This window comes from Lepisma saccharinum, chromosome 30 (genome assembly GCF_977018435.1).
Source record: "Lepisma saccharinum chromosome 30, izLepSacc3.1, whole genome shotgun sequence".
Classification (NCBI taxonomy): Eukaryota; Metazoa; Arthropoda; class Insecta; order Zygentoma; family Lepismatidae; genus Lepisma; species Lepisma saccharinum.
Window position 1 is genome coordinate 3,451,632 of NC_139258.1, and position 27,107 is coordinate 3,478,738.

General features: G+C 39.7%; 1 protein-coding gene across 1 annotated transcript in view; it reads left to right on the forward strand.

Annotated features, from left to right (window-relative positions):
* The window catches only part of LOC145981964 (3-ketoacyl-CoA thiolase, mitochondrial-like), a 44,912-nt gene extending 18,384 nt beyond the window's left edge, over positions 1 to 26,528 (forward strand). Inside the window, exons 5-8 of the mRNA XM_083115471.1 lie at positions 3,127 to 3,302; positions 6,571 to 6,771; positions 7,971 to 8,125; positions 22,144 to 26,528. Of these exons, the coding sequence (XP_082971597.1) occupies positions 3,127 to 3,302; positions 6,571 to 6,771; positions 7,971 to 8,125; positions 22,144 to 22,225 (614 nt within the window). The 3' untranslated portion in view covers positions 22,226 to 26,528. The remainder of the gene's footprint in view (positions 1 to 3,126; positions 3,303 to 6,570; positions 6,772 to 7,970; positions 8,126 to 22,143) is intronic.
* The last annotated feature ends 579 nt before the right edge of the window (positions 26,529 to 27,107 follow it).

Here is a 27,107-nt window from a genome sequence, read left to right on the forward strand (position 1 = left end):
AACATATTTTCCACAAGTACCAAACACTGATTTAGTAATATTTATGTAATGTCTATGGTAATGAAAACAGTTTGATTACTTTATAGATATGTTAATAATACTTAGATTTCTGTAGTGTGCTCCTGTCATTGTAGGCAATATGTCAGTGTTATACCTTTAGTGTCCCAAAACACAGACAATATGCAACTTTGCCTTTTTGTTGTTATTTGGGAGGGTCAGGGTAGGCAAGAGGCATATTTCCATGTTTTGCTAATTTATTTTCTCAGACTGGAGTATACATACCAACCAGTGGTGTATTTTCTTATGTTATCTGGTTTACCACCGGTAACCCAACTTCGCCCATATATGTAGAAATAGCCGTTAAATTTGAAGTTGGCAGATTTTTGTTATTTACTTGCATGCCTGTTTTGGCTTTATATTTCTGTTGTTTCTAATTAATATGTAATAAATATATGCAACATATAATAATTATTTCAGTAAACCAGGTCAAACTTTCAGAATATGCCACTGGTACAAGCATATATCTGTGCTTTTTAAGGAATTTAAAGGGTGTAAGGGGTGATCTTCCACATAGTACACCCAACTGTCAACCTCACTTCCACATAGTACACCCTGGACTGCATTTTGAAGACGAACGAGGCTCTGGCGACTGGCACTATGGCCAGTATAATTTTGTGTGTGTTGTCCTGTTTTTTGTCCCTATGTGTGCTGAGTGCCCGTTTACACCCTCAGCTTTTAACGGAAGTCAGAATATTTTAAGATTTTTAGTTATGCAACGTTATAGTTGTTATTTGTAACGGTAAGGGGCTGGACCCCGTATAATGTGACGGGTGCAAAATAGCCTAAGTGCTGACGCATCCAAAGTTTTAAAATCAAATTCAAAATTAAAGGGTGTAAGGAACCCTTCCACGTAGTACACCCAATTGTCAACCTCACTTCAACATAGTACACCCAATTGTCAACCTCACTTCCACATAGTACACCCAATTTTCAACCTCACTTCCACATAGTACACCCAATTTTCAACCTCACTTCCACATAGTACACCCAATTGTCAACCTCACTTCCACGTAGTACACCCAATTGTCAACCTCACTTCCACGTAGTACACCCAATTGTCAACCTCACTTCCACGTAGTACACCCAATTTTCAACCTCACTTCCACATAGTACACCCAATTGTCAACCTCACTTCCACATAGTACACCCTGGACTGCATTTTGAAGACTAACGAGACTGTGGTGTCTGGACCTACAGCCAGTGGCGTGCCCAATGGGAGGTTGATGGGGGTTATGACCCCCCCCCTTTCGCCCAGTATTCCTAAAAAAAAGAACGTCAAAGGTAGGGAAATATGACAAAATGAGGGCTGACTACCAAGAAAAACTATACATAACCCCTCCCCTTCGAAAAGTTTGCGCACGCCACTGCCTACAGCCAGTATAATCCTTGTAGGGCTGTTTGTGTTGTCCTGTGTTTTGTCCTTGTGTGTGCTGGGTGCTCCTTAGCCTAAGCTTTTAACCCAAGTAAGAATACTTCAGCCCTCCGACGGTACAGTCATGTTATATAAGTTACATTTTACTTACGGTAAGTGGCTGGATTCCATATAGTGTGACGGGTGAAAATAGCCTAAGTGCTGACGCCCAAAATTTCACACTCACTACTCAATTTAAATATTCCTCTACATCCTAGTACAAATTACTTCTCTTGTGGTTTATGGTTCTTACAAGCACATAAACAATTTTTTATGTGATGTTTCAGGAGAACACACACTCCCTTCATCAAACATTTATTCTTAGTTTGATTAATTTTGTAACCTAGCATAACCTAACCTGCATATATATGGGTCAGTGGCGAAGCGTGACATTTTTACATAGTCATTGCAAGACTTGCCAAAGGTCAGGGTCAATCTTTCAACCCAGGAAGGGGAAGGGGGAGGGGGCATTCCTACATTAATAATGATGATAGCAGTGTTCGTACATGACGTGTGAAGTAGAGATGGCTAAATCTATTCTTTAAAAAAAAAATTACATAAAATTAGAAATATTGTGAAACTTTTTTCTCTGAAATTATGATTGCTTCCGAAATCCGGGTAGTAGAAATTTTGAATCAAGATTTTTAGATTTTCCGGAATCCTGATATTTTTGGCCATCCCTGGCGTGAATGAAAGATATGTTAGGGAAAAGGTTCTGTGTGAGTAAGTATGTCTATCACCTCGAGAACAAAAATCTTGATCAATCTTGTCATTTCTAAGCATGGTAAACACAAAACAGCAAGAAGTACTTCGTGTTTTGTAAACCAAGAACATTTTTTCCCCAAAAATCGATATTTGAACCGCAGGATCCAAAAAAATTAAAAGAAGAAATACTATGGAGAAAATAGAATGGATCCAGAACTGCTTTTTTTTCAGTTCTTTCCAGCACTAACCGTGGGGAAATATATAATTTTGCTTACTGATATTTTTTTTCTATGCATCATTACTTTCATCATGTATTCTGTGTAAGTTGCGTTGCATGCTTTACAGTGCTGAACATTCTGAGAAGTTTCATCTTGATGTCACAGAAACCCTGCCATGTTTGTAAACAAGCAGGCTGAAAAAAAAAAAAAAAAAGATCTCTCATGGATTCGCAGACCTGCTGCGATGAGCTGGCCCGCCTGACACCATTGCACTCAACGGAAACACAGCGGGACAGTTGGGCACGGGGAGAGGGGGTGTAGAACTGGGCTCTCCTTTCTATGCGCTAAACTTAGCAAATCTCTTGCGTATTTCCAGCTGTTTAATGGTGTTATCTGACTAATTTTGCTCAAATGTGCGAATATTCTGATTTATTTTTTCTTCTTCCCCTAAAATATTTAAAAAGCAATATTTTTATTATTTTGCTTTGTCATCGTCGCATCTCCCGATGGGTCTGAAATGTGAGTATATCCAAAACTGAAGCACTTGTAAGCATAATGAAATACGATCAGTATAAAAAAAAGCTATTATCACTAGCTTTTACATCAAAACTTATCACATTTAATTTTGCTTGATCGCTAGTTTCTAGATAACTTGCATTCTAACATTAACCCTAGTCGTACAGATAGAATTGCTGTGATCAGCAACAAATGATAATGATGTCTCTCTTACAGCCAATGACAATGGCTATTTCAAGGAAGAAATGGCTCCAATAACCTTAACAATCAAGAAGAAAGAGGTTGTCATGGATACAGATGAACACCCGAAACCACAAACCACGATGGAAGGGCTGGCGAAACTTCCTTCTGTCTTCAAGAAGGATGGAAAAGTCACAGCTGGTTCTGCATCTGTAAGTTCTGTTTGCATGTGCAGAAAGTTATTTACTTAAAACCTTTAGACCGCCGGGCAGGTTTTACGGAAGTAACCCCTGTTTCGCCGAGGCTTTCCCGCTCGAATTTTAAATTTGTACACTTTTTGGAGAAAAATCGTGAGAACTCTGGCACTATGAGAGCAATCTACTTTGGATAACTTTTGTTTTGCAGCTAAAACATCAGGGCAAGCAACCGTGTACAATTCAGAATGCCGAACCGAGGGGAAGGGGGCGAATTTCAATGGAAAAAATATAAAAATCTGGAGTCCCCCCCCCCCTTTTGCCCACTATTTTGGGAAGAGGATGCAAACTTTAGTCTCCGGCCGTATCTGTTCTGACCTGACAAAGGTGTTTTGTAGAATGTGCAACAGGGGCCAAAACGTCCAAATTCCTGTTGTTCTACTTCAAAACGGTTTCTTGCAAATTGTAAGAGCCATCATAACCACAACACAGCAAGCGGTAATAAACACAACACAGGGTAGTTTGGCAAGTGCTTCTCCCTGCTTTCCCTCTCGCGTTTGGAATCCTCCTCTCCAGGTAGTTTCGTCTTCCTTGGCTGAAAACAGGAATACTGAGTTTGAATTCCAGATAAGTAAAAATTATTTATTATTTTTCTTCCATCATTATTACAATGGAATCCTAATATCATTTTCCTGCATTCTATGCATTTTCACCATGGTACACACGACCGGATCAAGAAAGTGTGGGGCGTTACCCCCACACCCCCTATACGCCTTCATGGCGTGGTGCTATGCACAGGGGAACACTTTACCTTTTTTTTTTACCTTTACCCCTGAAAAAACTTGAAATCGACGTTCCACTGTTTATCTTTCCATTGTCATGATTAGAGCCCGGAAGTTTGGCAAAATGCCTCTTTTTATTTACTGCACATATTGATAAAATTTTTCCGGATATACGTTTCTTATGTTGTTTCGAATGTTTTGGAAGCCTTTTCATTTTGCCTATTTGGGACCCCACTGCCTATTTTTAATTATAAAGCCTTTTTTTGCCTTTTTCAATGAAATTTGACATTTTTTAAAAAAAATGTGTATATAAATTATTTTTCTCCCAAAAAACGTTGTTGGCATTTATTTTTCTTCTGTTTATTATGTGAATAATTTTCGCCTTATTTAAGTAACATTGAACTCACACATGTTTCAACATTGCTGAAGGAGAAAAGTGTGAGAAAAAATTATTTCATGCTGAGTCAGTATATTGCCTTTCGGTTAACATTTCTTGTGCATGATTGACTGCTGAAGTGGACATGTTGATTTCGAACACAAAGAAGATATTTCTGAAATCTCCCTCTCGAACCCGAAAATTTCAGGAAGTTGCGATTGAGCTTAGTTTACCTCAGCAACCAGTCTTGACGAGATAGGGAACCTGGATATCAGCAGCTATATATTATGCTAACAACCTTCAAAAAATCAGTGAGGTGATGGATGCTCTTCCAGAAAATGAAGCGGCTTCAATTCGTGAAGTGAAAAAACTCCCGTGCTATTCAAGTTTACTTTTGCACATTATGGTGCATTGCCAGAGACAATTACAATTATAGCATCCATGAAAATCTTCGAGGAATCTATGCAGCAGATGATGGAAGTGCCAGGAGAAAAGGGGTGAGCTGTTGCGGAAAAGTGCAAATAGGTAGTGAGTGCAAATGAGGACTTGAAACAATTGAAAACAATTTGTGATATTCTAAAAGGTGAAAATGCTGTTACCAAAATCAGTCCAGCTACATTAGCTTGTTTTATGTATGCTCCAATAACTTCTGTCGAAGTAGAAAGATCATTTTCTATTATGAAAAACATTCTCTCTGACAGACGACTATCAATGAATGTTTAGAACTTAAAAAGCACCTTGTAGTTATGTGCAATCAAGACGGAGAAAATTGAAATGCTCTTCCCAATGTAGATTTTAACATTTTGCCAGAAATTATAGATAAACGTAAGCGACTTCCAAATGTGCCTTTTTTCGGTTTATTTTGCCTTTTTTTTCATTTTTAGTGCCTATTTTCCACATTATAAATGCCTTTTTGCCTGCCTATTTTAATGAAAATAAATGCCTGAACTTCCGGGCTCGTCATGATAAACCTAACGATATATAGATAAAATAAAATTAGGGAAGCAATAAGAAAGTTTTCCATAGAATCATGTTGTCCCTGTGGTGCTGATCACATCACTTCCAAAATGGCCAAGATCAAGAATGTGTGAGACCCTACCTACACATCTCCTGAATGTGCCTTCATGACACAGTGCTATATGCAGAAGGAACTTTACCTTTTTACCTTTACATAAAACATGAGGTTCATTATTTATTTGGTAATAATATTAAGCCTTGTTTCCATATTAAAAACACTAAAGTTGCTCACCAAAGCAGTTTATTAAGATTTAAAAACACTTTACTTGCATCATTTCTACCCTCTATGAGGTGAGGGTCTTCCTCAGACAAAGAACTTAAGAAAGAAACTGTTTTTAAATCTTAATAAACTGCATTGGTCAGCAACTTTTGTGTTATTATTTATTTATTTAATTTTGATTTGAAGTGTATATTATTCCCAGAAGGCCTCAGTAGAGAATTAGGAACAAAAATTAATGGTAAAAAGAGTTCTCCGTGCTTATAACACCATTCTATTTAGGGGATGTGGAGGTAGGGCCCCACACATTCTCGATCTCGGCCAGTTTGGATGCACCACGCTCTGGCTGACTTTACCCCCAGGTACCCATTGATTTGAGGCTGGGTGTTAATAATAATACCTTGTGAGAGACCAAAATGTCTTGAAAGTATTGGATGGTATCGGTAGATGAATTCCAATCGATACCGATAGATCGGCATCAGTATCGGCTCAGCCCTAATATTGATACAACTTCGCAGTTTTGGCAGTGTCTGTGGAAGTGGAGGAACATAAGCATTGGCTTTGATGAAACGCCACAGGCAAATCGCTCACTGTGAGGTCCAGTGACAGGGGCAAACCAGAATCAGAAAATTCACACAAGACATGCTTCAGAAGGCTTGGCAAGAATGAGACATCTGTCCTGCCATACATGGGGCACACATTGAATGCATTTAAGGTCTGTGTGAAACTTCAAATATCCCTCTTTCAAATGATACTAATATCATGTATTTCTGTTCATTATTGGTGAAGATAAAGTCTTACAAAATCGAACAATCATTTTTCAACAGCCAGTATAATATAGGACATTTCATTGCTCCTATTTTAATAGGTGTATTAAGTTCTGAATTTTTGCAGGGCATCTGTGACGGTGCAGGATCAGTGATCATCGCCAGCGAAGAGGCGTGTAAGCAGCACAACTTGAAGCCCTTGGCAAGGCTCGTGGGGTATGGCATCGCTGGAGTGGAACCCACAATCATGGGGATTGGCCCTGTTCCTGCCATCCAGAAGGTCCTTAAAGTGTCTGGGAAGAAACTGAAGGATATTGATTTGGTTGAGGTATGCATTTCTTTGTACTGAATTTTCCTGTGCATTTTTTTTTTTACTTTTTCATTACAAGTTGATTTCTAGTTACGGACGTTCGTATTAACATCTAATCATTTTAAAGTTCTTGTCGTTGCTATTTTTGGACATGATATGTTGCTATTCAAGATTTTAAGCACGTTCAGTTGTTTAATGGACTCACGGTAATGTGTGGTTAAAAATTTCTGGGTAAAATGTGTACCTACAATGATAGCACCTCACTCACTTTTCATGTAAATTCATTGTTCACAAGCCGACCTCCATGACAAAATAGTTAGCACAGCATGCTACAATGCCAGGTTTGAATCCTGGCCTCGCAAGAGTGTTATTTGCGACTGTCCCTTTATCAAATTTCATCATATCATTACTGATTCTCATCTTCGTGATTAGTCAAAACGGTAAGAAAAGCAATGCTGAGACTGTCTTCTACATTCACAAATAACCAGTATTTATTTTATTTCTATTGTACACATGTTTATGAAATTAACAGGGAGTCATTGAGATTAAGAACATTGTCTGAATGTTAATATTTTTATAGTTGTTGATTTTGAATCGTTTTTGTTATGTCTTATGATAAAAGTTGCAAATGAGTTTGTATCGGATTATTTAAAGTGAAATAATACTTTAAGAAATTAAGTTGTGCTCTTTTAACTGTTGTAACGTAAGTTACATAACATTATGGAAACCCAGTTGAGCGCTGAGGACTGGAAATTCAATTTTAAAATTGTGTAAAGGTCTGCTCATCCTATGCGTACCGTATGGACTATATATTCATTGTAAAGTATAGTAAAGAAAGGTAAAAAGTAAAGTGCTCCTCTGTGCTTAGCACCACGCCATGAAGGCATATAGGGGGTGTGTGGGGTAACGCCCACAATTTCTTGATCCGGTTGTGAGTGGGGGTGATGTGATCAGCATCACGCCCCTGACCGCCTTTACCCCCAGGGTTTCCCCCAGGTACCCATGTCATTCGATGCTGGGTGGCCGCTTCCGTTCCCGGATTTGAACCAGCCGGGGATCGAACCCGGGACCTATAGCATGGTAGTCAGACGCATTATCGACTGAGCCACTGCAGCCATAAAGTATAGTTGCAATGCTAAATAACAAAAATTAAGCAAAATCACCTTTCACAAAATGTCTACTGTGCAACAATGTCATGATTTCTTTTTTTTTTCTAGATCAATGAAGCCTTTGCTGCTCAAACCCTGTCCTGCCAGACAGAATTGAAAATCGACTCCGAGATCCTGAATGTCAACGGAGGGGCAATTGCACTCGGTCACCCGCTGGGTGCTTCTGGATCACGGATCACTGCACACTTAGTCCACGAGCTGAGGTGAGATATTTGTATGCAGAAAGTTCTTCTTTTTTTTAGGCCTTCCCAAGTAACCGTTGGGCCAACTGTACTAAGATTGGTTGGCCCAATGTAAGAACATACTGTTGGACAATATTAATTTTGGCTATTTTTATAGTATAGATTGGTTTGTGTTCTGATATGTAAAATTTATTGTGAGGCCAGATATTAACTCCAGTTCAAATCACTTTCCCATTCATACCCAGCTGGAAATTTTTCCAGTTTGTTCTGATAGCCAATATGAGTTTTTAGACACACTATTGGAACCGATTGCCCAATTGGAACTGATTGGTCAGTTGGAACCGATTGGTCAATTGTAATGAATTGGTTTCTATTGGAAAGTATTTTATTGTTTTCAGTATAATGCTTATGAAAAATTCTTATCTATACAACTGTAAATGCAATTGAGAAAGCATGTGGAATTTGTAACTTACAAAGAACTTTCACATACAAAAACTTTTCAAATATATGAACATTTTTAACTCTGTAGCTTCATTGTGTTTAACACACTTATAGAAAATCGAAAAACATGCTGCTTCAGTCATAAATTGGCATGTTGTTCTTCCTGTATACATGCGAAAACAGCAACAAATTAGGTTAAACAAAGAATCTGACCCACAACACTTGGAAACAAACAAAACACTGTCGAGATCGACTTAGTTGATCAAAAGATTGCTCATTTTTCCAATTGCATTACGTACACAAAAGATTAACCATGGAAATCCCATTTTGCAAAAAAACAAGAACTGATATGGACATTTATTCTAACTACTAGCTGATTTAAGGTTGAGTTGGTTCTTAAGAAAGAGTTCTTCTTAGGTATTTCGGAAGCTAAATCTGACTTCAGTAGTATGCATTAGAATTCAGAAGAAATTCGGTTCAAGTGTGATGTTTTTCCAATGAACTTCTAAATCACAGGAAATGTGGTGTCAAGGATTAAACTACCTATGCTTTGAGTCAATAAACGAATTTATAACATATTGATTCTACAATATGTACAAAATTACAATTGAATACAATTCACCAATTGGTTGAAACCAATACATTCCAATAAAATCAGATTCATTCCAATTGAAACCAATTCAATCCAATTGAAATTTCAATTGGAACCAGTAGAAAATTCCAGCTGGGTGTGGTGTCATTGTTTTCAAGTTACCTTCAAGTGGTTCACAAAAAGCTTTTCTAAGGTTTACTTACTTTTCCACCTTTCATGGAATTTAGTCTGCACATACGAGTGTGTACCCTAAAGAAACCAGAATAACGCTGCGCTGGGCGGAGCTTCCGTAGTACGAATTTTTCCCGCCAGGCAAGCATCGAGCAACTCGTTGCGAGTTCACTGCACCCAGTGGCTTCGCCGGGGAAGGTTGTCTCTGGTCACGGTGATTTTTTTTCGTAAAAGCAGTTTCACTCGCACCTCGTTTTTTGTGATGGCCGATGTAAGAGAACAGTGTGCGGCTGTGAAATTTTGTTTCCTGCTCGGGAAAAATGCTGCAGAAACTGTTGTGATGTTGAACACAGCGTACAAGGACAGCGCTATGGGAAAAACTGAAGTGTACGAGTGGTTTTCTCGTTTCAAGAAAGGTGACATGTTGATTGATGACAAACCCCGTTCTGGACACCCGTCAACTTCCAGAACGGACAAAAATGTCGATAAAATTCGTGAACTTGTGCTCGACGACCGACGACGGACCATTGAAGGGCTGGGGACGTTATCTGGACTATCTTGAAGCCTGGTTCAGCGAATTTGAAGATTTGGGAATGAGAACGGTCTCTGCGAAATTTGTGCCTCGGAATCTGAGTGACCAGCAAAAAGAGTGTCGAGTGGTAACATGCCATGCTTTGAAAGAAGAGTTCCGAAGCATGACTCTCTTGCCCCATGCCCCTTACTCACCTGACCTCACTCCGTGCGACTTTTTTTGTGTTTCCCCGAATGAAGAGGAACATGAAGGGACAGCGATTTGATAACGTAGAAGAGGTGGAGAAAAAAACGAGGAAGGAGCTGTCAGCCATCACAACAGATGAGTTTAAAAAATGTTTCCAAGAATGGAATCACAGATTGGACAAAGGTATTAAGTGTCATGGAGAGTACTTTGAAGGTGATAAAATTGTTTTGTATTCATCCATGGTGGCTGACAAAGGACTCATGAGTGACTACAAGTTAAAAATAGCTTTTACTTTAACAAAATATTGTTTCCAGTACGTGCTGTGACTGAAATATTTCACAAGAAACCAGTGGCGAAGCTCCTATGAGGCTTTTGAGGCCTAGCCTACCCAAGTAATGTTGAACTTAAAATGTTCTTGTACCCTGTAACAATCAAAGTTCATTAAAACGAATTAAACTATGTAATCCGAACGTTTGGTTCCACCGCTCCTTCCAGATATCTCGTCAGTCAGGCCAGAAAGAGGAGAGCGCGTTCGGTCCGAACTGTGAGGCTTTTGACGAAAAGCCTCGCGTTAAAAGGCAGCTACAGTGTGAGCTCTGCGTAGGTGGAAGGGGAGGGTAAGGGGAGGGGACTGCCGATTCGCTGGGTAAAAGTGGCTAGCCTCAGAACCAACCTGTTGTGCTTCTAGACTTCTTGTGCAAAGTGCGTCGTTCACACGCTGCATTGTTGAATGTTATTTTACTTCAAGTGCATGCGCACCTGTGTTTGTGTGTGTGTCACATAGTGTATTTATGTTATAAAAATATAATACTGTGAAATTATGTGTTGAAAACTCTAAGAGGATTTGCAGTAAAATAAATGTAAGTGCACAAGACTTCGTGGCTCTCAGATGCTTAACCTACGAAATCTTGGACACACTGACTGTACAACTGGAAATACGTTTTGGAGATCTTGAAAAAGATAAAATTTGTTGAATTGGTAGACCAAAATAGCTTTGGGGAATATAAACTACATTTTCCTGTGATGAAATTAAGTAACCTTCTGTCCACATATCCATTTTTCAACAAAGAACGATTAGAAAATGATTTTAAGAATATCTATACTGATGAAGAAAAGCATTTACCTCCTGCAGACCTTCTAAAATTCATAGTTAGCAATGATCTTCAAACAATCTACAAAGAAGTAACACAACTTATCAAGTTGGTCTTGACATTACCTGTTACAACAGCTTCCTCCGAAAGAAGTATGAGGACCCTCAAGAGAGTAAAAAATTATCTCCGTAATTCAATGAAAAATGAAAGATTAAGTTCTCTCAGTACAATAGCCATTGAAAAAAAAAAACTGGTTAAAGAACTTTCTATTGATCAAGGCTTCAAGGAAAGAGTAATTGATACTTTTGCGACCAACGAGAATCGACGCATGGACCTGCTGTATAAAAAAAAAATATAAGCAGATTTTTCAGTCTACCCAGTATTTACGCCTTAGCTTCGCCACTGCAAGAAACACTGTTACATGTCACTTATTTTACACTATAATTTACAGCATACTCTTGAAAGTTGTCTGAACAGGAGAAATAATTTTTAAAACTGATTTTGACTCACTTTTCGATAGTTGGGCAATCGTTGGTGCAACGTAAGACCAACTTCAGTTTGCCAACCAACGTAAACCCAATCTTTCCCATGTGAAGACACCAGTTGGCACAACAGTTGTGGTTACGTGGGCTGTTTCATGTCAAAAACATTTTATGTGAAGGCAAATTATAGAGATGGGCCGATATGAAATTTTGGCCGATACCGATATAAAATTTATCGATACTGATAAACGATATTCTACCGATCCGATATAAAATCAGAAATGATCCTTGAAGAACCTGAAAGGTTCATTGACCTCCTTAATAAATGTGTATTTCGAGGTGACTGCAGTGAAAGAGAAGTTGCATATTTAGACATTTACTTTTTTAGAAAGTAGTGCATGGAGATTATCCAAATAAATTTTACCGATAAACCGATATGCCTATATCGGCCGATACCGATAGAGTACCGATTAATCGGTCCCATCCGTAGCAAATTATATAAGGAAAAGTAACTATCATGTGTTTAATTATTTTTTTTGTCGTGGAGAAAGAATAATGGTGGCCTTTGAGTTACTTATGCCGGTATTGGTTGATGTGCCATGCCAAGTTTGAATGTACAGTCTGAATTTTGTGTGTCAGTGCTTGAATATTGTAATACAGTGGACTCTCTCTAATTTGAACTTGGATAATTCAAATTACTCAGTAATTCAAACAGCAGTGTATTACCCTTGAAATCATCTTTAATGATACATGTTTATAATAATAATAATAATAATATAATAACCCATGGCACAACAGCCTGCCTTACTTCACAACTGCCACTGTGGGAGATCATCTGACCAGTTAATTGGGTGACATGTGACATGACAAATCCTGCCTTCCCTGTCATCATTGTAGGTTTCCATGGCAGGGTAAGGTTACACATTTACAGCTCCCCAATTTCCTCACAACGGTGGATGGCCACTGGTCCCATACACAGGCCGAAATCTCAAGAGAAAAGTTGTTACGCTTGCTCCTGGAGACTCAAACCTGTGCACGTCTTGTAGTCGGAGACCAAAGCATGATGCCTTAGACCGAGGGTCCTAGGGCCAGATCTCCCGTATATACAGGATTGTCCCCTTTTTTTAAAGAAATGTCCCGATGTCCCGGAAAATGTTCTCGGGATGCCCATTTGTCCCGTTGTTAGCTAAAGAAAAAACTAATTCAAATTTCAAAATCATTTTATACAACAAGAAATATAAATATGGTAAATTTCTTATATCCGGAAAACGGCTGAAATTTGCTAGTTCATTTAATTTGAATATTCGTACTTACGTATTCTGCATTCAGAAATATTGTTGAAGGTGGCATTTGGCTTATTTCACGGAAATATGCTCTATTTGCAGCATATCAAATAAGTAAGTTCTCTCAGTTTCTTTTTGCCTTCGGTAACATGCAAAATGGCAGTCACCCAAAAATACCTACGCAGCCCCACGAACCATTTCCGGTAAGGTTAGGTTAGGTTGGGTCACATTTAGGTTAGAATAGTTAAAAATTGGTTTAGAAAAAAATGCGTAGCCCCCCCCACACCATTCTCGCATAGCACCACGAACCATTTGCGGAAACGTACCTTCTTCGGTTACAAAAACACGTGTTTGGGAACACTGACCGGCATTGACTGTGATTACGTCATCACACACAGGCAACATCCGGCTGGAAGGAAGTGGATGCAACAGCTTTCATGCATCAGTCACACATTTATATCGAAAAGTAGATGATTTACCGGCAAAATTCAATGAACGATGCGAGAAAACACTTCCCCGAACTTCCACAACTATAAAGAAACTGCATTCGGTAAGTAGTTTCTCCTGTAAATTTGAAGAAATCCGTTTTCCGGATATAAGAAAGTTACCATATATATAAATAACAATTTATAACTAACCTAATTGGATACCAATTACCATTTACCACTCAATCCTCATATTAACATTGGCGTAGAACTGCTCGTTGTCGATTGTCGATATGTCGAATAAGAAGCGACTCACGACTGGCAAAGGCAGTTCTGGTTCTAATACACTATCACTTGTTTCTTTTCTTGGTCAATGGAATCAGAGTGGAGTGGATAATATTCAGGGCTTAGGTGATGTAAAACGTTTTCTTTTATTTCGTCATGCCAAAAAGAAAGTGTTCTTATAGTAGTGATTATTCTAAACAAACGTCCTCATAATGGACGGCCTTGTAATCAAGGTGTCCCGGGATCGATACACGGTAGAGGCACATAGTGGTTCGGATCCCACTTTAAACTGTAGGTCCAGTCCCGATTAGCCTTACTGTGCATAAAGTGCACTTAAAACACCAAATAAATAAATCAAATCTTAAAGGATGCCAACTGTTCACTCAAATATTAATATAGTTTGTCAAAAAGTTAAAAATTCGGCATTAACAATGCTTTAAACTGCAATTGATTTTGTAATGTTTAAAATTAAATTTAACTATATCCATGTCTATATGTCCAGTTTTTTTTTTATTTTCGAAATCTGGCAACCCTACTTAGATCGCACAGTGTTTGTTTATTCTAATTGTGGATGATTCAAAATTTTTTGTGTCCCCTTGGAGTTCGTATTAAAAGTCTCACCGGGACCTTTAGTACATGACCTCTGTCTGACACTTAGTCCGGAGACCGAAGTCCCCTTCCTAGGTGTCGGGCCCAGCTAACGGTTTTGATTCCAGGGTACGTGTGACCGGATCGGTTTTTACCCCCGACGAATAGCCGACTCGTGCATAAAGTGACGTTGAATAATAATAATAATAATCAATAATAATAATAATAATGAAGTAGATAATAATAATGATTGATGTTAGCCAGCAGAAATGCTTTGCTGACTTAACGTTGAACTAAAACATAAATACCAACAGTTATGAGGATTAGTATACTATTTGTATAAACGCAAATCATAGTCAAACCTAGATAACAAAAATGTATATTATATAACACACAAAAATAGACAGATTACACAACCCCTCACTATCATTCAAGCATTCACACACTCTCTCATACCGCAGGGGAATAATTACATTAACATAAATACATTGGCCCTTTTTTAGACACCATGTGATATTTAGTTTTTCTTATGAATATTAAACTGCGCCCGAAGACGTTAATTTGCTTAGAATTAAAGATACTAAACTTTCATCTGCGCGTGCTCAATACATTCTGCCAACGGGCATGACACGTAAACTTTTTATTCTTGCAATGTATTTAGACATTTAAATAATTGTGGTAGAATTATCACTAATGCGCCTTGGAACTTCAATAACATTAGGCTTAGATATCAACTGCAAGGCACACATGTTTACAGAATAAAAAGTGAAGACACTTATGTATGAATATATTAAAAATTGCACGAAGTTAACTTACTTCCTCACTTAGCAAACTTGAGAGGTGATCTCTGCAAGAGATACACGATTTACGCAGTTTTAATCAAATATTTACCGAGTAAAGCATATAAGGTAACATAAATAAACATTATTACTCAACAGCTCGGTGCAGAGCGTGGAAAAACAACAGTATGCTGTGAATATCTCTTCCGAATTAACAATTGTCGTGGAATTTAGATGATGCTGGCGAGAAATAATTATAATCAATACCTTCGCGACTTTTAATTTTAAATACTGGTATCTTTTCGTCCGACGGCCGATCTTTGGAGGCTTGGGTAGATGATCACTCACACATATAGAAAATTAACAGTAGTATACTATACCATCTCGGCATTCTAGACGTTTCAGCGACGTTTATCGTAGTCCTCTAAACGGCGGCGTGACGTTAACCCGCGGTCCTCTTTGCGACACTAACACTTCCCCATGCTACTTCTTTGTAGCGGCACTTCGCAATCTTCTGGGACACACCTTCCTTTTACGCTTCAACATCACGGCGATCATCTTGTCGGCCTCGTAATGGAGCGATTAATTGCTTCGCATCGTCTCTCTCTCTCTCTATGGGGGGACGGCGAAAACGGGCGAAGTTCCTTTACCGGGGGTACTCGTGGATTCTCGCTGCTAATCTCACGCGGGACGTCGGCGTCGTCTCAAGACGCAGTAGGTGTCGCTTCATTATCTCAATCTTCTCTTCTAGACGGTAGATCTAAGTGTGGGCTGGTGTTGCTTCATCTTCCAATTTCTCTTTCTCTCTCCGTAGAATTCTCGTCGGGCGTCGGCGTCTCGACTGGCGGCTTTCGGCGGTATCATTTCATGACTTCTAATTGGGCTGTGGGCGTCGTTTGTGGCGATGTGGCGTTTTAGTGGTGTGACGTCGCGACGCTGAGCGATGATCTGCTGCGTTGTCGGCTTCATGCAGGCTAGGAAGACCCATGGCCCTCCTTCTCTCGTGATTAGCCCGCCATTGTGGTATTAATGTTCCTCGTCACAAAACGAATAACCCGAATCCAGTGCACAGGTCACAAATTAACACGGCGTATTCGTACAACTAGTCACTGTCACTCACTCACGCAGGTTAAAATACACGGCGCGGTAGAAAAAAGACAAAGTCCCAAATCTTTACTCCGACTGTCGCAGAGGTGTTGTCGGTTCAAAAACTGGCGGTAGACTGTACTTGTTTGTTCATTCTGTCACTATATAAAGACAGCTTGAAACTTCGAATACAACGGACTGACTTTTAGGCGCGGGAATCTGAAGTTACGACGTTGATGGTCAAGCGTCCATTTTTTGCCTGGTCCAGCTTCTTCAAGCACACGTGTTGCGTTAGAATGGGGTGAAAAGAATAGTTCTACCCTCATCCGGTACGTAACATGTTCCTTCAGTAATTGGCCTCCCAAGTTGACTTTCCGTCGCCAAATGCACAAAAGTCGCTCAGAAACAGTGAAAGATTTATCACAGCACATTGTTGGTTCCGAGCTCCTACGACCGAAAGGAGGAAAAGTCGACAAAAGCAGAGAAACACAAAAGGTTCAGAAACGTGGTGTTTTTCTGCCGAAGCTTCAAGAGGATACGAAGGTTACAGAAAAATATAAAATAACGAAAACGTAGGTGACAAAAACTGATTGTCATATCTCGCCCCCCCTAACTTCAAAAAAAATTGTAGGCCTAAAAATCGCTCTCGGCTGGGGAGATTTTTGAAGGTTACATATTTTTTCAAAACACCCTGTATATGAATACTTTTTTGAAACACCCTGTATATAAATCTATACATAAAAAATATTTTTTTATGTGAGCACCCTGTATATAAAATTTCACACAAAAATTCCTTGATGATTCACAATAATAATACACAAGTAAACAGGGCTCAAATAATACATAATACAAAAATACATAATGTTGAAAAATAGCAATGAAGTTAATAATATAGAAATAAGTGACATATAAATAAAAACACAAAACAAATCAAATTGTACCTTCCCTTCACTATGTCTCTTAAGTGCCCAATGGCAAATTGCAGATTTCGCGATACCTTTTCATCCAAACTTCCCGTTTCTCTTCAGAGCAGTTCCATCGTTTGCAATTCTCCACGTGCTGCGGCGCGAGATGTTTTCCTGTTACGCAATCATCAAGATCCAAGATGTTCATTGCAGGTTTGCCCTTAGAGAGATATGGTCCATCGTACATGAAAAATAACTTCTTTATTTTTCCTTCGACCTGCGAGCTCAGGCCGTGGTTCTTTACAAACACGAGATCTCCTTGATTGATCTCAGCGCCGGTTCGCATCGCCTTTTCATTCGCCTTTCTCCTGGCGCTCTTGGCACGCTCTACGGCCATCATGATTTTGTCACTGACCTTCGGGTCGCGGTCATCCTCCTGTAACCCGAAGTGACGTATCACATCTCCTCGTTGGACACTTCCGAAGTGAAGCTCTGCGGGTGTAAATCCTAACCTGTCGGACTCCGTGTTGTTGAGTAAAAGTACAACAGAAGTGACATGCTTGCTCCATTCCTGGTGGTTACCGTGACAGAACACTCGCAGCAGTCGCTTCATCTCGCAGTGCATCTGCTCCACCTGGTTCGCCTGCGGCCTGTAAGACGGTGTCCAGAGGGGTTTCACACCGTAAGCATGAAGGATATCTTTCCAGACACTGCTGGTGAACTGTGGCCCTCGGTCTTCCATTAAGCCTCGCAAAACCAGGATCCTTTCATTATCCCCTAAGGACAGCTCCTCTGAGGTAGTTTCAAATCCATCCAAAAATGCAGACGGTAAAACCCGATCAGCCCCGTTGAATCTTTTGAAATGGGTTTTATATTCAAGAGGAAAAATAGCTGTTCTCGCAATTGTGGATGCCGAATAATGACCTTCGCTGCTGGTGGTCGCTAGTCGAGTGGGTAAACCGGGGAAACTCTCATTTACCGCTAGCTCATTGATACTTTTCAATTCAGGCAAAGGGTCCTCGTTATTGCTGGTGGTCGAAGTACCTGGGTTCGTCCTCGTAGCCGTGGTCGTTTCTCGTCTCTGAGGGTGAGAAAGGTCCAAACTGCCCATTCTTTTTTCCAAAGCCTGTATCTTTTGGGAATGGTCATCAACCTCGCCTATTGTTTTCGCCACGCACTCTCTCAAACATTCGGAGTTTTGGTGACAGGTAGCCTCAAGCTGCGCCGAGGATTTCCTCAATACTGCCAAATCCTGGTCCGTCTGGTCTGTCCGTCGCGACAGCGTTGCCAACTGCTGGTCCTGGTCATCAACACGGGAATCCAAGCGAGCGACTTCTGCGTCGAGTTTCTTTTCATTGTCTTGCAAGCGCGTGGAAAAACGTTCAGTTATTTGTTCAGCCGAAACACGCACCACTTCCTGAAATCGGATCTCAAGTTCTTCGATTCGCGCTTGCGTTTTCACATTAGCTGCATTTATCCTCTCATGGAGCCTCCCTTCCAGTTTCGCGTGTTCCGCTTGCAACAATTGCCGTAGCATTTCAAAAACTTGGTCATTGGTGCCGGTGTTATTCTTCAACTCGTCAGCGGCTGGGATGGCTTCTTCCGGGGAAGGGGGAGTAGCGGTCAGCTGATTCAGGTCTTGAGAAGCCGGCGTGGATTCAGTATTTACAACTAAGCCCCCGTGTCCTGACATTCCTGACGAAATAACACAATTACTACAACGCGGCTGCGCTTCGTTCAACGGGTCTATTACACCTAATGGGATTTCAATCCCACAAATTACACAATTCCGTGCTTCGCTCATGTTTCCGTAAATAATTTTACCACTTCTCAATTTCATTAGATTCTTAAAAGCACTCACTATGTCCTGAGGTTGTCAGAAAATAAGTCTACACTTCAAAAACATGAAACGCACTACAGAAAAACAATACAAACAAATAACTATCAAAAGTGCAGAGAGGAGGGCACGACGGGTCCCCTTTTCTGCTACCTACAAAAGAAGCCTACGCGCACACACACAAAAGAAAGTCGCCACTAAATTTGCATGAAATAATTCCTAGAAAATTCGCCCTTGCCGATATTCGCCTACTTAATTGCCCTTTACGTTAATCAAATACGCGCCAAGAATGAATAACGCAAACTCAAAATACTAAATGACACAAAAAAATAATAAAAACGCCACAAGAATACATGTAAACACAAAATACCCAATAAAAGTTTTTCCAAAGCAATGAAAAAAATCCTCACGCTATCTATCAATTAAAAAATGAAAATGTACTTCCCTCGACGAGGGTAAAAGATAGACCGGTCCCTGATCGGGATGCCAAATTCTCACCGGGACCTTTAAGTACATGACCTCTGTCTGACACTTAGTCCAGAGACCGAAGTCCCCTTCCTAGGTGTCGGGCCCAGCTAACGGTTTTGATTCCAGGGTACGTGTGACCGGATCGGTTTTTACCCCCGACGAATAGCCGACTCGTGCATAAAGTGACGTTGAATAATAATAATAATAATCAATAATAATAATAATAATGACGTAGATAATAATAATGATTGATGTTAGCCAGCAGAAATGCTTTGCTGACTTAACGTTGAACTAAAACATAAATACCAACAGTTATGAGGATTAGTATACTATTTGTATAAACGCAAATCGTAGTCAAACCTAGATAACAAAAATGTATATTATATAACACACAAAAATAGACAGATTACACAACCCCTCACTATCATTCAAGCATTCACACACTCTCTCATACCGCAGGGGAATAATTACATTAACATAAATACATTGGCCCTTTTTTAGACACCATGTGATATTTAGTTTTTCTTATGAATATTAAACTGCGCCCGAAGACGTTAATTTGCTTAGAATTAAAGATACTAAACTTTCATCTGCGCGTGCTCAATACATTCTGCCAACGGGCATGACACGTAAACTTTTTATTCTTGCAATGTATTTAGACATTTAAATAATTGTGGTAGAATTATCACTAATGCGCCTTGGAACTTCAATAACATTAGGCTTAGATATCAACTGCAAGGCACACATGTTTACAGAATAAAAAGTGAAGACACTTATGTATGAATATATTAAAAATTGCACGAAGTTAACTTACTTCCTCACTTAGCAAACTTGAGAGGTGATCTCTGCAAGAGATACACGATTTACGCAGTTTTAATCAAATATTTACCGAGTAAAGCATATAAGGTAACATAAATAAACATTATTACTCAACAGCTCGGCGCAGAGCGTGGAAAAACAACAGTATGCTGTGAATATCTCTTCCGAATTAACAATTGTCGTGGAATTTAGATGATGCTGGCGAGAAATAATTATAATCAATACCTTCGCGACTTTTAATTTTAAATACTGGTATCTTTTCGTCCGACGGCCGATCTTTGGAGGCTTGGGTAGATGATCACTCACACATATAGAAAATTAACAGTAGTATACTATACCATCTCGGCGTTCTAGACGTTTCAGCGACGTTTATTGTAGTCCTCTAAATGGCGGCGTGACGTTAACCCGCGGTCCTCTTTGCGACACTAACACTTCCCCATGCTACTTCTTTGTAGCGGCACTTCGCAATCTTCTGGGACACACCTTCCTTTTACGCTTCAACATCACGGCGATCATCTTGTCGGCCTCGTAATGGAGCGATTAATTGCTTCGCATCGTCTCTCTCTCTCTCTATGGGGGGACGGCGAAAACGGGCGAAGTTCCTTTACCGGGGGTACTCGTGGATTCTCGCTGCTAATCTCACGCGGGACGTCGGCGTCGTCTCAAGACGCAGTAGGTGTCGCTTCATTATCTCAATCTTCTCTTCTAGACGGTAGATCTAAGTGTGGGCTGGTGTCGCTTCATCTTCCAATTTCTCTCTCTCTCTCTCTCTCTCTCTTTCTCTCTCCGTAGAATTCTCGTCGGGCGTCGGCATCTCGACTGGCGGCTTTCGGCGGTATCATTTCATGACTTCTAATTGGGCTGTGGGCGTCGTTTGTGGCGATGTGGCATTTTAGTGGTGTGACGTCGCGACGCTGAGCGATGATCTGCTGCGTTGTCGGCTTCATGCAGGCTAGGAAGACCCATGGCCCTCCTTCTCTCGTGATTAGCCCGCCATTGTGGTATTAATGTTCCTCGTCACAAAACGAATAACCCGAATCCAGTGCACAGGTCACAAATTAACACGGCGTATTCGTACAACTAGTCACTGTCACTCACTCACGCAGGTTAAAATACACGGCGCGGTAGAAAAAAGACAAAGTCCCGAATCTTTACTCCGACTGTCGCAGAGGTGTTGTCGGTTCAAAAACTGGCGGTAGACTGTACTTGTTTGTTCATTCTGCCACTATATAAAGACAGCTTGAAACTTCGAATACAACGGACTGACTTTTAGGCGCGGGAATCTGAAGTTACGACGTTGGTGGTCAAGCGTCCATTTTTTGCCTGGTCCAGCTTCTTCAAGCACACGTGTTGCGTTAGAATGGGGTGAAAAGAATAGTTCTACCCTCATCCGGTACGTAACATGTTCCTTCAGTAATTGGCCTCCCAAGTTGACTTTCCGTCGCCAAATGCACAAAAGTCGCTCAGAAACAGTGAAAGATTTATCACAGCACATTGTTGGTTCCGAGCTCCTACGACCGAAAGGGGGAAAAGTCGACAAAAGCAGAGAAACACAAAAGGTTCAGAAACGTGGTGTTTTTCTGCCGAAGCTTCAAGAGGATACGAAGGTTACAGAAAAATATAAAATAACGAAAACGTAGGTGACAAAAACTGATTGTCATAAAAGAGTCCACTGTAATTAAAATTTGTGCAAAATATTTATTAATATTAATCTGTAAGTATTACAATCAGATTATAAGCATCAGTTTACTAGAGATTTGCTTCAAAATATTGAATCATTACATCAGAATATTAAAATCGATATAATCACAAAATACAGTTTTTCCACACAAAACTGGTACAAAATTAAATTGAAACTTCAAATTTTGCATAATTTCCAGACTGCGAAAGTTCCGCGTGGCATTTGTGTGAAGCCTGCGAAAGACCAAAACACTGGAAGGGTATTGGTTAATAGAATCCAACCAATACTGTTCATTATCGATACATTGGCTCAACCCTAACCTAACTAGTAGTAATGTAAATTTATATGTTAGAGTCTGTATTAATTTTCACTGGTTCTTTTGTTCTAGGAGGAGGAAGGCGAAGTATGCCATTGGCTCAGCATGTATTGGGGGTGGTCAAGGAATCGCTCTTCTGCTAGAGAGTGTGTAAAATATTGAGATGACCTGGAAGTGCTCCACAACAAGACTGAAGACCTAAACATATTGCTTTCACCTTGTACAATCTGCGCAATCAACTGAAAAAAATTGTGTACAGGGTGTTCCAAACATAAGCAGAATAACTTCAGGAATGTGCTCCTCGTTTGTAAACAATGAAAATAGATAAACATAGATCCAGAAATGCTTTGTTTCCAAGTTATAGGCTTGTGAGGCAGAATGTCTTTGTCTCCTACAGGTGGTCTAACACTGAGTACTTCACAAAACCCTACAGGAGTTGCTCAAAATGTCCCTCCTGCCTCAAGATTGGCTGCACATTTACGTTACATGGCCCTGTGAACACGCTCCCGAATTCCTGTCTCTACAGCAGTGGTTTCCAACTTCAAAAGGTCCGAGGGCCAAAATTATATCCAGCAGTTGATAGGTGGGCCGCATTTTGGGGGGTGGATTAAAAATTATAAAAATTGTAAGTACTGAACTGAAAATGTAGTACTTTCTCATGACCTAAATTTCTAAAATGAGGCAATAAAACAATAGAATTACAAATCAAAATTGTATAATTACAATTTATTTCACAAAAACCCAATACTTATTGATGAATTGAAAGAAATTAAAGACACACCATACAAATAAGGTGTTCAATGTGAAAATTGAGCCCGATCTGCTTCTTTTATTAAAGTTGTATTTGAAAGTCTCAGAAGGTGAAGCAGTGAAGAATCTGCCAGTCTGCTTCTGTAGCGGTTCTTGATGAAGAAAGAAACACTTTCACACGTGTATGTGCTGCCGAACATCGGTCATTCTTTGCCCAAAACTACGAAGGTTTGAAAGCGTCCCTTTTCTTGCCTAGTTTGAAGGAACACATCGCCTTCCAAATCACGCAATTCAAGTTGGAGAGAAGCTATTTTAATTTTCAATCTTACGTTTTTAGGAGATATTGCTCATTTCGATATTTGAACAAACTTTAACAATCAGTCACAGTATAATCCGAGTTGGAACACTGGAAATCTCTTCGTACTTCCTGCGTAGTAAAACAGATCTCTATAGCGCCTCTCTGCAGTTTGTTTCTGAACACGAAGAGTGAAGCCTTCGCGGAAGCAGGCGAGTTCATTCCACATAGCGAAGGGATGGAATGCATGGTGTGAAGAGAAAGTTATGTCACTTTAGATTCTTCTGATGATCATTATTGACTGCAAAATCAATTCTACCTGTGATATTGTATTTCTTCACAGAGCATCCGTTCCCTCAGTAAAAATAGAACGTATTTTAATAAAAATAAATAAAATTAATGTATTTTGCGAACTGGCTTCGCGGGCCGCAGAAAAAGGCAACGGGGGCCACATGCGGCCCGCGGGCCGCCAGTTGGAAACCCCTGCTCTACAGTATTGCCATCTGCCAAACCATACATCTGATTTGTGTACATGGTCTCAACAATGTCCACTCAAGAAACTATTTTCATTGTTTACATATGAGGAACACATTCGTGAAGTTATGCTGCTTATTTTTGGGACACCCTGTATATACGAGGGTTAAGTCATAAATCATGGCAACTATTTTTTTTCTCGCGAACAGGGGACAACACGTGAAATCTAAGATATACGTTTGAAAGTGTATGGAATGAACCTTTGAATGAAGCCACCAGATGAAGTCTGGATGCAGGAGACTGTCGTAGGGAAGAGGCAGAACACAGGACGTTGGAGAATAGTGTTTTAGTATGAGGCAGATTGGCAGTTGACACACTGCCCCTTTGAAGGCCTCCACCCACCTCACCACTGTTCGATAGGGCATGGCATGCACACAGTGCTTCCCGTAGCTACAGCATCTTGAATAACGTAGTGTGGAAAACTGCACGGTTTTGGGCACTCTGGCTGGTTCCACTCTAATGTGATACCGCTAGAGGCGCTGGTGTTGGTCTCAGTGCTTGGTATTCGGCTGCTTATAATGGAAGTAAATGGAGTTTTCGCTGCAACGTCTGATTCTTTTACGTGAAGAATTTCTATGAGTGTGATAATGGATATGATATTTAGTACAGTGGTCGCGAAGATATTAACGAACATTCTAGACAGTCGACCACATCCTGTTATCGTTATACTTTCATTAATAATACGGGAGAAAAAATACGCATGGTATGCTCTTGGTAACTAAATTTTTGTGTATGAATTAGGTTTATTATTATCATCATTTCTTTTAAAGATATACACACTGAAGCATTTGTATTTTTGATATTTACTGTCTCTTTTCTTCCGCTTTAAACTAATCGCGGCAATGATGATAATGATGATTGCATGAAACGACAAGGTGAAACCCACAAAACGTCCTTAATGCCATCGACATGAGTGTAAGGAAACTTTCAGACCAATGGGACAAGCGACACGGTATGTTGATGTGACCAGTGACACAGACACTTCCAGACTAAATAGCATTCATTGCGCATGAGGGTCGAAACAGTAAACGACACGTTCATATGTCGTATTAGCATGCTACTTGTTACTTCGGTCGGAAAGCTCCTTACAGGAAGAGTGGTCAGACAGAAGTGATGCGCTACAGGGGGAGTTCCCAACTAGACAAGCGACAGCCTTGAAGCAGCACTTCAGTCTATTAGCAAGCGTTTGCTGCTAATTGTGCGAGCAACAGATCTAGGCGACACGATAAGCCACACGTGTCACTTTGTCGCTTGTGTGTCGCTAAAACTGGGCCATTTCCTCAATAGCTTGCAACGTGTTGCCATGGTTTGTTGTTCGCGCATGCACGATGCAATGAGTGTCTTTCTTTAGGGATATTGTGCACCAAAGCGCCATAAGAAAATTAGCACCGATTCTGATCGCACTGCCGTCTATGTTCTCATCCGTCTTGGGAACCAGTTTCTTGGGTTGTTTTCCACACTACGTTATTCAAGGCGCTGTACCGTAGCTCTGTATTGCATTCCCGTGCATTTCTGCTGCGGAGAACTGCTATTTTAACATACGAACGTTGCTCCTGCTTCATGACCTCCATTATCGAACTCTGTCACTCATCGACTGAACTTGGGTGCGTGCTTATTACCCCACCTTTATTCTCATACAACATCTGGTGGCTTCTTTCGAAAGTACATTCCATACACTTTCAAACGAAGATCTTAGATTTTTAGTGTTATATAGTTGCCATGACTTATGACTTAACCCACGTATTTTTATAAAAACTGTGTAATTATTGAAAACAAGTGCATATTCTAAATAATATTAATAAAAAATGAAGATAACCACTTCTGTTTTACGTAGTTTTCAATATATGCTTTGATTTTTAGGATGATGAGTATTTCAAATTTTGTGAATGAAATCCAGTTTTTAATACCTGTGATAACAATTTTGGTGCTGTATCATACTATTGTTGGAGGAGAGGATTATAATAAAGAATCCCCCCCCCAAAAAAAAAACAAATATAAACTCGCTCACTTTTTCGTGTAGCATCGTTATTCTATTTACTACACATTCCTAATTTTTTTCATTTACAATAGTCACTTTATACAGATTTTTTTTACAAAAATGCATTGAGTTAAGAAGTAAGAGGTGTAAGTAATTTGAACCATACTGTCGCACATAATTTATTTTACACTAGAATTTACATCATTGTCCTGAAGAGATCTTGACAGGAAAAAAGTCATTTTCCAACCTGAATTTGACTAACTTTTTCATGGTTGGGCATTGGAAACAGATCCTGGGACCAGTGGCGTTTTCTGAATATTTGACCTGGTTTACGACAACAATTCTTATTTATTCTATATATTAATTAGATATAGTAGAAATGAAACACAAATGCAGGCATGGAGGTGAAACAAAAACAGAAATGTTACAACTTGAATTTTTTTCGGCAACTTGTACCAGATAAAATATGGGAATATGCCACTGGTTGGGACAGTGTACGAGAAACTTCAATTTGCCAGCCAACCTTTCTCACATAAAACTCAAGTTGCTCCTATGGTTCTGATTACTTGCAAAATTTCACAATTTTCACCTTCTGGACGTAATTCATAATGATAGATACCTGGATATATTATTTTTCTACTTGTTTGTGGGGATGAGGCAGACACAGCCGCTTAAGGAAGTCTGTGTCACTTCCTATCCATTTTATTGCCAGGGTCATACTCGCACAAGCTGTGAGATGTTACTGGTATAGCATTCTGTTTTACTGAGAAACGTGACTGTACACGCACACTACTTTTGTTCTTGTATTACGTGTAAAGAGTACCATGTTGAAAGTCATTGAAGAACATATGTATATTTTCATAATGTTAAATAAAATATTGTTACAAAAATAAATATTTTCCACACAAAGTGTCTGTGTCCTTTGATTAATTAAACTAAGTTATACAGCGTGTTCAAAAAGTGACGCAACCTTATGCTGGTTATTCAGCACCTATAACGAAACAAGAAATCTTAATAATCTATTGGAGATTGGAAATTAGTAATGAGATTATATGGTTATCTCCTCCAGACTTCCTCTTGTGGGGTTATCTTAAGGACTCCGTCTAAATTATTCATCCGCACAGTATTCCGGCGTAGCTGTGTTGGTAAGATCTCACAGACAACAATGAAAAGGGTTTTCAACATGGTTCATCGTATCGACTTGTGTGAAGAACAAAACGGCAGTCACTTCCAGCACTTAATGTAAAAAATGTAATAAGAAATGTTTTCCCATAAGGTTGCGTAACTTTTTGAACACCCTGTACCTTTAGGGATTTGAAGTAATTTTCTGTTGAATTTGAGAAAAATGTGTATTTTTTAACGTATAAGGATCATTGGATATAAATACAGTGAAACTTCGATTTTACGTTTTTCAGGGAACCAAGCTGAGAAAACCTATAATATGGGGAAATGTCAAATCGAGGAAAATTTTATGACGTT